This window comes from Pan troglodytes, chromosome 2 (assembly GCF_028858775.2).
Source record: "Pan troglodytes isolate AG18354 chromosome 2, NHGRI_mPanTro3-v2.0_pri, whole genome shotgun sequence".
In the NCBI taxonomy this organism is placed as follows: Eukaryota; Metazoa; Chordata; class Mammalia; order Primates; family Hominidae; genus Pan; species Pan troglodytes.
The window spans coordinates 124450186-124462985 of record NC_086015.1 but is presented as its reverse complement, the minus strand read 5'-3'; the positions used below and the strand labels follow the sequence as shown (position 1 = coordinate 124462985).

Here is a 12800-nt window from a genome sequence, read left to right as displayed (position 1 = left end):
GCCATCCTGGTTTTTGGAATTTTCAGTCTTTTTGTCCTGGTTTCTCCCCATCTTCATGGATTTATCTACCTTTGGTCTTTGATGTTGGTGACCTTCAGATGGGGTTTCTCAGTGGGTGTCTTTTTTGTTGATGTTGATGCTCTTCCTTTCTGTTTGTCAGTTTTCCTTTTAAGAGTCAGGGCCTTTTTCTCCAGGTCTGCTGGAGTTTGCTGGAGGTCCACTCCAGACCCTGTTTGCCTGGGTATCACCAGTGGTGGCTGCAGAACAGCAAAGATTGCTGCCTGGTCCTTCCTCTGGAAGCTTGTCCCAGAGGGGCACCCACCAGATGCCTGCCAGAGCTCTCCTGTATGAGGTGTCTGTTGGCCCCTGCTGGGAGGTGTCTCCAAGTCAGGAGGCATGGGGGTCAGGGACCCACTTGAGGAGGCAATCTGACCCTTAGCAGAGCTCGAACGCTGTGCTGGGAGATCCACTGCTTTCTTCAGAGTCAGCAGGCAGGGATGTTTATGTCTGCTGAAGCTGCACCCACAGCCACCCCTTCCCCCAGGTGCTCTCTCCCAGGGAGATGAGGGTTTTATCTGTAAGCCCCTGACTGGGGCTGCTGTCTTATTTTTTTCAGAGATGCCCTGCCCAGAGAGAAGGAATCTGGAGAGGCAGTCTGGCTACAGTTGTTTTGCTGAGTTAAGGAGGGCTCCACCCAGTTTGAACTTCTTGGTGGCTTTGTTTACACTCTGAGGGGAAAACAGCCTACTCAAGCCTCAGAAAAATTGCAGACGCCACTTCCCTAAAGTGGGATCTATACTCTTTCCAGGTCTACATTTAGAAGGTGAAATCTAAACTACCTGTTGTTGTTTTTGATGAGAATTTTTAGCAGCTAAAATATCTTTATTTTCTATTTACTTTTTTCTTTTATGCCATCTTTATATGAGGATGGATTCCAATGGTTGTTAATTTGAAATGTGTATTCTTTATGGAACAGAATTAACACATAAGCAGTTAGGTTAGCTTACTATATTTCTTAGGTTTAGAGCAACTTCTCATTTTGGCAAAGTACAGTTTTATTAATTGTACTTCATTTATGTGTGTGTGGAGGTGTTGATATGTGTTCTGATTTTGTGATTTTCTTTTGTTTCTGGAGGACCCTCTATTTTCAATGCTTGCTTCCTTGTTTCTCTTTACCACTTGGACTCCAAGAGTCATATCCTCCTTTATTTCAGAAATGGTATCCTCCAAAGACTGCTAATTCTAGTCTGGCATATTTTTAGGCTCCTTCGTTTTTTTTTGAACAGTTTTATTTTGATATAGAATTAAGGAAAATTTACTTAAAAAAATCTCTTCTATATCATTTACCCAAGTTCTCTAGTTCTTTATTTCCACAATTGCCTTATCATATTCTTTCTCTTTATATGCTATTATTTCACTTCTGAGCTATTTGAGAATAAGTTGCAGATATTTTGTCGTTTCATCTCTTAGTCAGAGAAGCAAGAGAAGACTCTCTGAAAAACTTTCAAAATCCTCAATCTAATCCTACTCTATGTATTAATATTGAGCAATGACCTTTCAACCCAATATCATTACACTAAAAGGAAGTTAGACACTATGATAAAAATCAGCAGAAACAGTAAACAGCTTTATACTTCCAATAAATGCAGACATTAGAATAGTAGGACCCAGAATATAGAAGACATGTGTATGTAATGATTAAAGAAATAAAGGATATTATCCCAAAGACCAAAAGATTATTAGATTTGCAAATTATGAATATGTAAAATTATAATCTGCAAAATTAACTTTAGAAACAAAAACTAATTATAGAAATTAAGAAAATTAATTTCACAAAAAGCAGAATATACATAGCTGAAGAGAAAATTAGTGAAAGAAGTTATATCTGAAAAAAATTACCCAGAATGCAGTACAGAAAAGCAAGGAGACAGAAACAAACATTATATTGAAATATATGAAAGCCAGGAACGGTGGTCATGCCTGTAATCCCAGCACTTTGGGAGGCTGAGGTTGAAGGATCATTTGAGCCCAAGAATTTGAGACCAGCCCAGGCAACATTCGAAAACCTGTGTCTACAAAAAGTATAAAAATTAGCTGGGTGTGGTGGCACACTCCTGTAGTCCCAGCTACTCAGGAGGGAGTATCACTTGAGTCCAAGAGGCAGAGGTTACACCTCTGCAGTGGGATCACACCACTGCACTCCAGCCTGGGTGACAGAGCCAGACCCTGTCTCAAAAAAATAAAAAAAAAGTGAAAATCTTAATATGTCTAAAATACATTTGAGAAGAGAGTGGAATGGAACAGGGGCGATATTTAAAGAGAAAATAGCGGTAACTTTTCATAACAAATAAAAAATATAAATCTATAGATCAAAAAAACCCAATGTATTCCAAAATGAGACAAGCCAAGTATAAAGGGGTGCCCGGAGAATCTCCAACCGGCCTGCCCACTGGGAGGAATGCACACTGGGGTGGAGCCTCGGGAAGTTCGCACCATTTGCAGTGGGGAGGAGCCTGACCTCTTCTGTTTGGGAGTGGTAACCTGGGGTCCAATCTGTGAGACAGGAAGCCTGTTAGCAGGACTCTCGCTTTGCTGAGAGTCCTTGTTTCCCTTTTTTTCCTTTTCACCCAATAAACCCTGCTCTTCTCACCCTTCAAAGTGTCTGCGAGCCTAACATTTCATGGTCGTGTTATAAGAACCAGTTTTTCCTACAACAAAAGCAGGATAAGGAAAGAGATGTCCAACCTAAACACACTTCAATGAAATCATAAAACATCAAAGGTACGGATAAAATTGTAATAGAAGTCACAGAAAGGATGAATCACCACAAAAGAATGAAAATTGTGTGACTGAATACTTCCAACAATAAAATGGTAGCCTGGCAAACATTGTATAATATCATCATAGTGCTGGGGGAAAATAGTTCCCAATGCGGAATTATATATATGCAGATAAAACATCTTTCAATAATGTGGGTGAAATGGAGGCATTTAGAGATTAGCAAAAGATGAAAAAACATTCATATATAAACTAAAGGAACTTCCAAACTTTTAAAGCATACACTTTTTTTAACCTTACCTACAGCCGAAACACTTCATTTTTAAAAATAAATTTTATCGTATATATTTAAGGTATACAACATGACGTTATGGAATGTATATAGATGGTAAACATGTTACTATAGTGAGGCAAATTAACATATCCATCATCTCCCATATTTAACCATTTTTTTGGTTGCAAAAGCAGCTAAAATTCTTAGCAGAAATCTCAAATACAATTTTATTAACTTTAGTCCTTATGCTGTGGATTAGATTTCAACTTGTTCTTCTATATATCTGCTACTTTGTATCCTCTGACCTACATCTCCCTGTTTTCTCCCCCAGGCTCTCCTGCCCCTGGTAACCACTGTTTTATTCTCTCAGTATATTTGACTTTTTAAAAAAAATTTCACATGTGAGACAATGCAATACTTTTCCTTCTGTGTCTAGCTTATTTCACTTAGCATAATGTCCTCCAGGTTCAGATATGTTGTGGCAAATGACAGGATATCTTTCTTTTTTAAGGCTGCATAAAATTACATTGTATTTAAATACCTTGGTTTCTTTACCCATGCATCAGTCAACAGACACTTAGGCTGTTTCCATATCTTGGCTATTGTGAATATTGTCATGAACATGGGAGTGCAGATAACTTTATAGGGTGGTGATTTCATTTCCTTTGGGTATATACCTATAAGAGAAACTGCTGGGTTTCTATCTTAGTTCTATTTTTAATTTATTTAGGAACCTCCATACCCTATTAGTTTTCCATAATGACTGTACCAATCTACATTCTCACCAATAGTTTACAAAGATTCCATTTTCTCTATATACCTGCCAACATTTGTTATCTCTTTTTGATAACAGCCATCCTAATAGGTGTGAGATGATTTCTTTTTGATAACAGCCATCCTAATAGGTGTAAGATGATTTCTCATAGTGGTTTTGATTGGTATTTCCTTGATGATAAATGATGTTGAGCACCTTTTTACATACGTGTTGGCCATTTTTATGTGTTCTTTGGAGAAATGTGTATTCAGATCCTTCACTCATTTTTTAATGGAGTTATAAAGAGATAGAAAAAGATTAGTGATTACCTAGGGCTGAAGGAGTGGGGATGGAAATGAACTGCTAGTGGGTATGGGGTTTTTTGGGGGAGTGATGAAAATGTTCTAAATTTATTAAACGATTAAAAGAATTGTGTTAATGATTGCACAACTGTGAATATATTAAAAAATCATTGAAGCTTATACTTTAAATTGCTGTTGTGAACTATACCTCAATAAACCTGTTTTTTAAAGAACGAAGTTTAAGCTCTCCAAAGTATAGCAGAAAATTTAGAACAAAATCTATTGTCACTTATCTCTCAGAGTTCCTAGTTTAACATTCTCTTTTGGAGTCTTTAGATTCCTTATTCTCATGCTTACCATCTCAGTGACATTTAAAATTAAAAAAAAAACATGATATATTCAACGTTTTATTTATTTCAGTAAGAATCATTCAGGGCATCAAACCTTCCAAACTGCCTGTAATTAACCAGTACTTCTTGTTTAAATAATTTTCCTACTGTGTTTATCTTTGCTACATATTTGCTCATCTAATTTTAAAAACCCTGTAATTATTTTTCTGTTTTATTGTTTATTAAATTTTAAGCTCTGGGATGTATGTGCAGAAAGTGCAGGTTTGTTACATAGGTAATCATGTGCCATGGTGGTTTGCTGCACCCATCAACCCATCATCTAGGTTTTAAGCCCGGCATGCATTAGGTATTTGTCCTAATGCTCTCCCTCTCCTTGCCCCCCATCCACCGAGAGACCCTACTATGTGATGTTCCCCTCCCTGTGTCCATGTGTTCTCACTGCTCAATTCCCCACTTATGAGTGAGAACATGCAGTGTTTGGTTTTCCGTTCCTGTGTTAGTTTGCTGAGAATGATGGTTTCCAGCTTCATCCATGTCCCTACAAAGGACATGAACTCATTCTTTTTTATGGCTGCATAGTATTCCACGGTGTATATGTGCCACATTTTCTTTATCCAGTCTATCACTGATGGACATTTGAGTTGGTTCCAAGTCTTTGCTATTGTGAATAGTGCTACAATAAACATACATGTGCATGTGTCTTTATAGTAGAATGATTTATAATCCTTTGGATATATATCCAGTAATGGGATTGCTGGGTCAAATGCTATTTCTGGTTCTAGATTCTTGAGGAATCGCCAGACTGTCTTCCACAATGGTTGAACTAATTTACACTCCCACCAACAGTGTAAAAGCATTCCTATTTCTCCACATCCTCTCCAGCATCTGTTGTTTCCTGACTTTTAATCATCGCCATTCTAATTGGTGTGAGATGGTATCTCATTGTGGTTTTGATTTGCATTTCTCTAATGACTAGTGATGATGAGCCTTTTTTCATATATTTGTTGGTTGCATGAATGTCTTCTTTTGAGAAGTGTCTGTTCATATTCTTTGCCTACTTTTTGATGGGGTTGTTTGATTTTTTTCTTGTAAATTTGTTTAAATTCCTTGTAGATTCTAGATATTAGCCCTTTGTCAGATGGATAGATTGCAAAAATTTTCTCCCATTCTGTGGGTTGCCTATTCACTCTGATGGCAGTTTCTTTTGCTTTGCAGAAGCTCTTTAGTTTAATTAGATCCCATTTTTCAATTTTGCCTTTTGTTGCCATTGCTTTTGTTGTTTTAGTCATGAAGTCTTTGCCCATGCCTATGTCCTGAATGGTATTGCCTAGGTTTTCTTCTAGGGTTTTTATGGTTTTAGGTCTTACGTTTAAGTCTTTAATCCACCTTGAGTTGATTTTTATATAAGGTATAAGGAAGGAGTCCAGTTCAGTTTTCTGCATATCACTAGCCAGTTTTCCCAGCACCATTTATTAAATAGGGAACCCTTTCCCCATTGCACATTTTTGTCAGGGAAAACCCTGTAATTATTTTTCTTGGGAACAAACTGAATTTACAAAGTAATATGTGGGAAATCAACGTCTTCATACCATTGAATTTAGTATGCATACATATGATATGTTTTTAATTTATTCAAGTTTTCTCTTGTATGTTCCGTATTAGAAATAATACTTCACATGTACATTAAGGCTTATTCCCATGTATTCTTGTGGGTGCTGTGATCTAAAATGGTTCTATTCATCCATTATATTTTGTTTGTTTTGTGTACAGAATTCTACTGTTACATGTAATAGTTTTCCTAATTCATTTTTGTTTTGTGTTGTCTAATTGCATTATAAGAAACTAAAATTTTGAATACTCTCTAAATTTTTAAATATCATATTTCATTTTCAAGTCTAATAATATTGGCTAGTATTTCCAGGAAAATATTAAATAAAAGCGGTAATTGTGGACACCCCTGTCCTGCTTCTGAGCAAAATTTTCACTATTAAGTATTTGATAGGATTTGGTTTAATATCATATATATAGATATGTGTTGTATATGTATGTGTGTATGATTGCATGTGTAACTGGTAGCACTGCAATTGAAAAATACACATTTGAAACCATAAATACATATTTGAAATCATTGAATAGGAAAAATCGATGTTTGCAGCAACAGCAGCAACCAGCTATAAGAACAATGCCATCAACAGTGCTAATCTTGAGTAAAACAGCTGATGATCCAGCAAATTATATATCATATATATATATATATGAGAATCTTGGTAGAACCCTTAACAGAATGAACTTGAAGAAACCAAGCCTAGACATAAAGTAGTCAAATTGCTGAAAATAAAAGATACCCCGCAAAATTTTGAAAGCAATTGGAGAAAAGTGACACATTATATAAAGAGGAAGCAAAATTCAAGCTACTACAGATTCCTCATTCAGAAATTATGGAAGGCAGAAGATCATGTAAAGTGTTCATCACCTTAAAACCAAAACACACATGCCCACACAAACTGTCACTTCAGGAATCTAAATCCAGGAAAAATGGCCTCCAAAAAAGGAAAGCAAAAAAAAAAAAAAGCAAAAGCAAAACAAAACAAAAATGAACTTCCAGATAAAGGAAGCTATGTGAATTCATTTCCACTAGGCCTACAAGAAAAATTAAATAATGTTCTTGTATCTTCAGGAACAAATGAAAATGATAAATAGCAAAGAAAATTCAAAAGACTGTTTTTCCTCTTAATTAAAAAAAGACATGATGATTTAAAGCAAAAATTATAACAATATATTTGGATGTACTATATGATAACCATAGCATAAAGGACAGTAGGGGAAGAGAAATAGATCTACATGGTTACAAGATTTGCATATTTTATGTGAAGTGTTACAATGTTAGCTCTAATAGGCTTTGAATAGTTAAGGAAGTATATTGTAATCCCTGGAGCAACCAATAAAAAATATGTGAAAATAAAATGCTTAGATTAATATTTAAATTAAAATGGAATTCTAATAGAAAATATTGAAATAAACTCCAAGAAGGCAAAAAGAGAAAAGAGGGAAAAATATGACGGGACCCACAAAACAAATAATAAAGTGGTAGGCCAAAATTCAATCTCATCAGTACTTACATTTAATATTAATAGATTGAACTCTGACTAGATAAAAGCACAAGACTCAACTATGGTTATTCCCAGTATCCGTTGATTCCAGGACTCCCCCTCCTATACCCAAATCCACAAATGCTTAAGTCTGTTATATAAAATGGCATAATATTTGCATATAATCTACATACATCCTCCTGTATACTTTAAATCATCTCTAGATTACTTATATGCAATACAGTGTGACACTATGCAAATAGTTGTGATACTGTATTGTTTCTTTTTATTTGTATTATTTTAAATTTTTGTATTTTTAATTTTTTTTCTCAGAACACTTTTGATCTTTGGTTTTGTTGAATCTTTGGGTGAAGAATCTGTGTATACAAAAGGTGGACTATGCTCTTTATAGGATATGTAATGGATGCCTAATAATAGATCCCCAAAATAAATAAAGCAGAAATGGGCAGAATTAAACTGAGAAGCGTGCACTTCTATAATCATATTAGGAAATTTAATAGCACTCTCTCAGCAATTGATAGCACTAGACAAGTATCAGTTCAATTACAGGGAATCTGGAAAACACCATCAACTACCCTGACCTATTTGTTTTTTAAAATACATAAAACAAAAATGAACAGAATTACAAAGGAAAATCCATTATAAGAGAAATGTTAACTCGTTTCTCTAAGAATTGAAATATCAAAACAAAAAATTAGCAACAATTTAAACCATACAAAATGAAAAACACAATTTCAAGTTTGACCTTTATGTAACAATTAGAAAATGTACATTCTTCCCAAGCACACTTAGAATGCTATGGTAATTGGCTCTGCACTGATTATAAAGCAAATCTCAGTAGATTTTGTAGAACTAGTTATGTCATATTCTCTGGCTACAATTTTAAAATCCATCATAAAAAACATGCTTAGAAATTGAGGTTGGGTGTGGTTGCTCACACCTATAATTTTAGCACTTTGTGAGGCCAAAGAGGGAGGATCACTTGAGGCCTCCAGAAGCTTAGGACCAGCCTGGGCAACATAGTAAGACCCATCTTTTATTAATAATAATAACACAAATAATAAAAATGAAAATGTTTAGAAATTAGAAAGCACATGTCTAAATAACTAATGGGTCAAAGGAGAATTATAATAGGAATTATAGAAAATATCTCAAACTAAATATTAATGAAAATTATATATGATTAATAATATTACATTTAAAGACTTATAGGATATATCTAAAGTGGTACTTAGAGAAAAGTTTTATTTTAGAAAATAAAAATGGCTAAAACAAAAGGGAAAAAAATAAACCCAAAGAATGTCAATAGATATGACAATAAATGCCTCTATTATCAAAATCACTGGTGCTTATGTTATTGTGAGGCAACAGGAATATAATCTATTCCTGTTTTATATGTTATAAAAGACATCAAGGCTGATGTGTTGAACAACCTGTAAACAGAACTTTATTTCAACAGAAAAGCAGAATAATAGAAAACAATCCAAACTGATGAAATAAATATGGATATGGTAAAAAAATAAAAGTATCAAATGTCCAGTCTAGCCAAAAGAACTAATAGAAACTGATATTTGAGAAGAACATAAGGAAGTAAGTAGAAAATTTATGACTAGCTCATATTATACTTTTACATATAAAAGGCATGAGTATTGGGGGTTAGCTGGGGGTGTGTGGAGAGAACTTATCCCCTATCGTAGAAATAAATAGTTAATCCTAAGTGGTATGTATAGCTAATATCTACCCAAGGTTTCTGTAATGGCAATCTCTAAATAAAGCATCTCTAAGTAAGCATCTAAATGTAAAGTAATCTCTAAGTAAACCAGCTAAAGACTAAAACATTTACATCCTGGAAGAATGTTGCAATAATTTAATCATTTACTGATGGAGCATGTAACTATGGTACAAAAAAATGGCAGACAAACAGCATGAAATAATTCTAAGAATGCTTGTGATCTATGGGTCACCCATTACAGAAAACATACCACTACTTTCCAAATGTGACATGATAACGAACGCTCAGAAACTGTAACATAGAATATGTTTGATCAACTGTTAGTTTCTGACATATCTATTATTACAAATAATCAATGGTATGAGGTAAACATAGAACTCAGATCATCACCAATATTATCAAATAATTTAGTCATCTGAATTATATATATTTATACATTTGAATTGCTTATTCTTCCCCATTAGGTATACAGATCCAATATAAATCCTCAATTAAGATTAAAATCCTCATTTAGGATTAAAATGCTCTTCTCAATGTGGAAGGCAATAAGAAAAGTAAAACCTAAAATTAAAACCACAGTCTTCATAACTTACTGGAATCAAATGGCAGAAATGGAAACAAGTGGGAGAATCTAGAAAACAACAGACTATAAAGTGGTATAGGAATTAACTCTGAAAGTCACATCTAAATAGTGCCATTCCCTCACTGGCTCCTCAGCCCTTAAAAGTGACAAAATTTCCTATATTATCTCCTCTGCCCCAGATATATCAACCATCCATTATCCAATTTTTGGTTGGGACAGTACATAACTACAGCTTACAAAACAGGGATGTGGGTTGGTAGGAAGAAGGGAAGTATGGAAAGTTTGGGGTACAATGTTGGGATCTGTAGGTGGTATAAAAGGGATGTTTAGAACCAGAAGCTATGTCCTATTACTTTTTTCTACCAAACGCATTAATACCATCTCTCTTACTTCAAGTCAAGGCACTGAATTGCCAGTGTTTATTCCTTTTGAAAGCATACATCTTACCATGTGGAATTGTGGTCTGGAAAGGGCGACTTGGGCTTTTCAGGTTCCATAAAGTCAAACTACCATCTGAATGGCTGCACATGAACTGTTTGCCCTCATGATGCCAATCAATTGAATGAATAGCCTAATAAAATAACAATTAAAAACAAGTAGAGGGGGAAAAAAGTAGATAGGTTATATCATTCTATATTCTAAAGAAAAACTATTCTGATATAAAATTATTATACTAACAACACTTAAAAAACATAATTTTTCTGACCCATATCAGACTATAATTTCTGGTAAGATGAAGTCCTATTTCCTCCTAACATAGCCAATTAAAAGAATAATTTAAGTAAGAGCTACCATCTGAAGGCTTTCTATGTGCCAAACCCCAAGGCAAGCATTTTATACACATTATTTCATTTAATCCTATAAAAAGTGTATTGATTTTTCAATTTACACATGGTGAAACAGGCCTTCAGAGATTGAGATACTTGCTCAAGTCACAGAACTCAAAACCAAGGTCTAACTACGAAAAACATTCTCAATCATTGCACTGTATTGCCCTCTTGCATATACTATTTAAATCAATTTGAAGCAAGAAAGGTTTAAATTTTCTTTTATATTTTCAGGTTAACTCTGTAGTTTTGAGTCAGATAAGATTCAAAAGTAATTACAGCCATCCCTCGGTATCCACTGGGGATTAGTTAGAGAACTCCCACACTCCCTCAGATTCTAAAATCCACAGATGCTCAAGTCCCTTAGATAAAACAGCATACTATTTGCATACAACTTATGAATATCCTCCCATATACTTAAAATCATCCCTAGATTACTAATAGAATGTAAATGATATGTAAGTAGTTATACTATACTGTCTTTTTATTTGTATTATTATAAATTATTATATTGTTTTAAAATTATTTTTTGTTTTTAAAATATTTCCTATTATAGTTAGTTGAATCCAAGGATATGGAATTTATGGATACGGAGGGCTGACTGTATTTCATTTTCCCAAGCTATTGTATTCCCAATGCTAGCATAGTGACCAGCATAAAGTAAGTACTCAATAAATATCTGTTGACTGAATTAGTAATTAATGTCACATGCATTTCCACACCCTTGGTATTCTTTCTAAATTAATAAAGTACATACAGAACTTGGGTAAAGTACTAAGTACTATGAGAAAAATTCTAGTAGACATAAAGGCAGAAAAGAAGCATACAACATCTTTTCCTTAAAGACACTTATAAAACAGCAAGAGAGAGAAGATTAATATAAGTGAATACTAATCATATTTATTTTTTGAAACTTCACACACAGACACATACAACTAAAATTTCCAAACTAAGTTACACATACATAACTGATAAAAGTTCTAAACAATCAGTATTATTAGAGTTGCAGATAACTGATGGCTAAAGTAATTATTACACATATAATCAAGAAAATAAGATTTGATTAAGCGGAAAAAGCAACATGAAATCCTGGACTTGTGTTTTCTCTCACTCTGTGGCCTTCATTACTAAGCAGAGATTTCTTTTTTGCTAGGGTCCAGCAGAGGAAGTTAGAGATAAAATACATTTTTCTCTTCTCCTCTGCTTATTTCTTCTCCCTTCTGTAGGTGGTTCAAGGGAAAGTCACATCTTCTTGCCTCCCCTACATGTTAACTTTGATGAGCCTCATTTAACTTAAAGTTGTCTCAAACTGTTTTGCCATCAAAGATGGAGGCAGAAAAGGCACTCTCAACCCTAAACTTTCTTATTTCACTGAATTTCTATCTACTGGAGAGGACAGATATAAAAACAATAGCTAAAATAAAGCCAAAGTAAGTCAGTACTATTAAAGAAGTATATTTATTGTTTAGAAAAGCAAGCATGTAAAACCAACTTGTTATTAGAGATCAGGGTCTCATATAGTGCATTACTGAGTAGCTAGCATTTGATCTAACTTGATGGATAAATATTCAATTTCTATTTATTAGATTCTACCCCTCTCTTTTCTCAAAAAAAGGGAGGGGGGCTCAGAGGGCTTACTGAAAAAAACAAATATAATACAACTAATCCAAAAAGAATTTTAAGAGATAGAAAACAGAATTTTCAACATAAAATACTAGCTAGTTTTATCAACTCAGTGGCTGAGACTGAGTTTCTTGAACACATGAAAGAAGAAGGAAATCCAAAAAACTGGATAACAATATGGAAAAAAAGAAATACAGCAGTTCTTAAGAAATTAAAAAATTTTCCTCAGGCCAAACTCTGAGGGATTTCTTTGTGAAAGATTACTTAAGAATTACTGACATAATGAAAGAAAAATTTTACAGTTAATGTGAAAGTAAAATTCATATATTTGTTTCTAAAAATAATCTTGGATTTCCAAAACAAAACTGAATTCATCAATGGCTATTTATGAAGAGGCTAGTTAAATTGTCTAAATAGTTTTACAGGGGCTAAAGACCTAACAGAATTTTGATATACAGAAGAGGAAA

The 12800-nt window shown here is 34.1% G+C and overlaps 1 protein-coding gene across 5 annotated transcripts in view; it reads right to left on the bottom strand.

The window, feature by feature from the left end:
* STXBP5L (syntaxin binding protein 5L) overlaps window positions 1–12800 on the bottom strand; it is a 507599-nt gene that overhangs the window by 250414 nt on the left and 244385 nt on the right. For all 5 annotated transcript variants that reach the window (XM_516678.8, XM_024355609.3, XM_024355610.3 and 2 more), the window contains one exon: window positions 10331–10454. In XM_516678.8, the coding sequence (XP_516678.3) occupies window positions 10331–10454 (124 nt within the window). The remainder of the gene's footprint in view (window positions 1–10330; window positions 10455–12800) is intronic.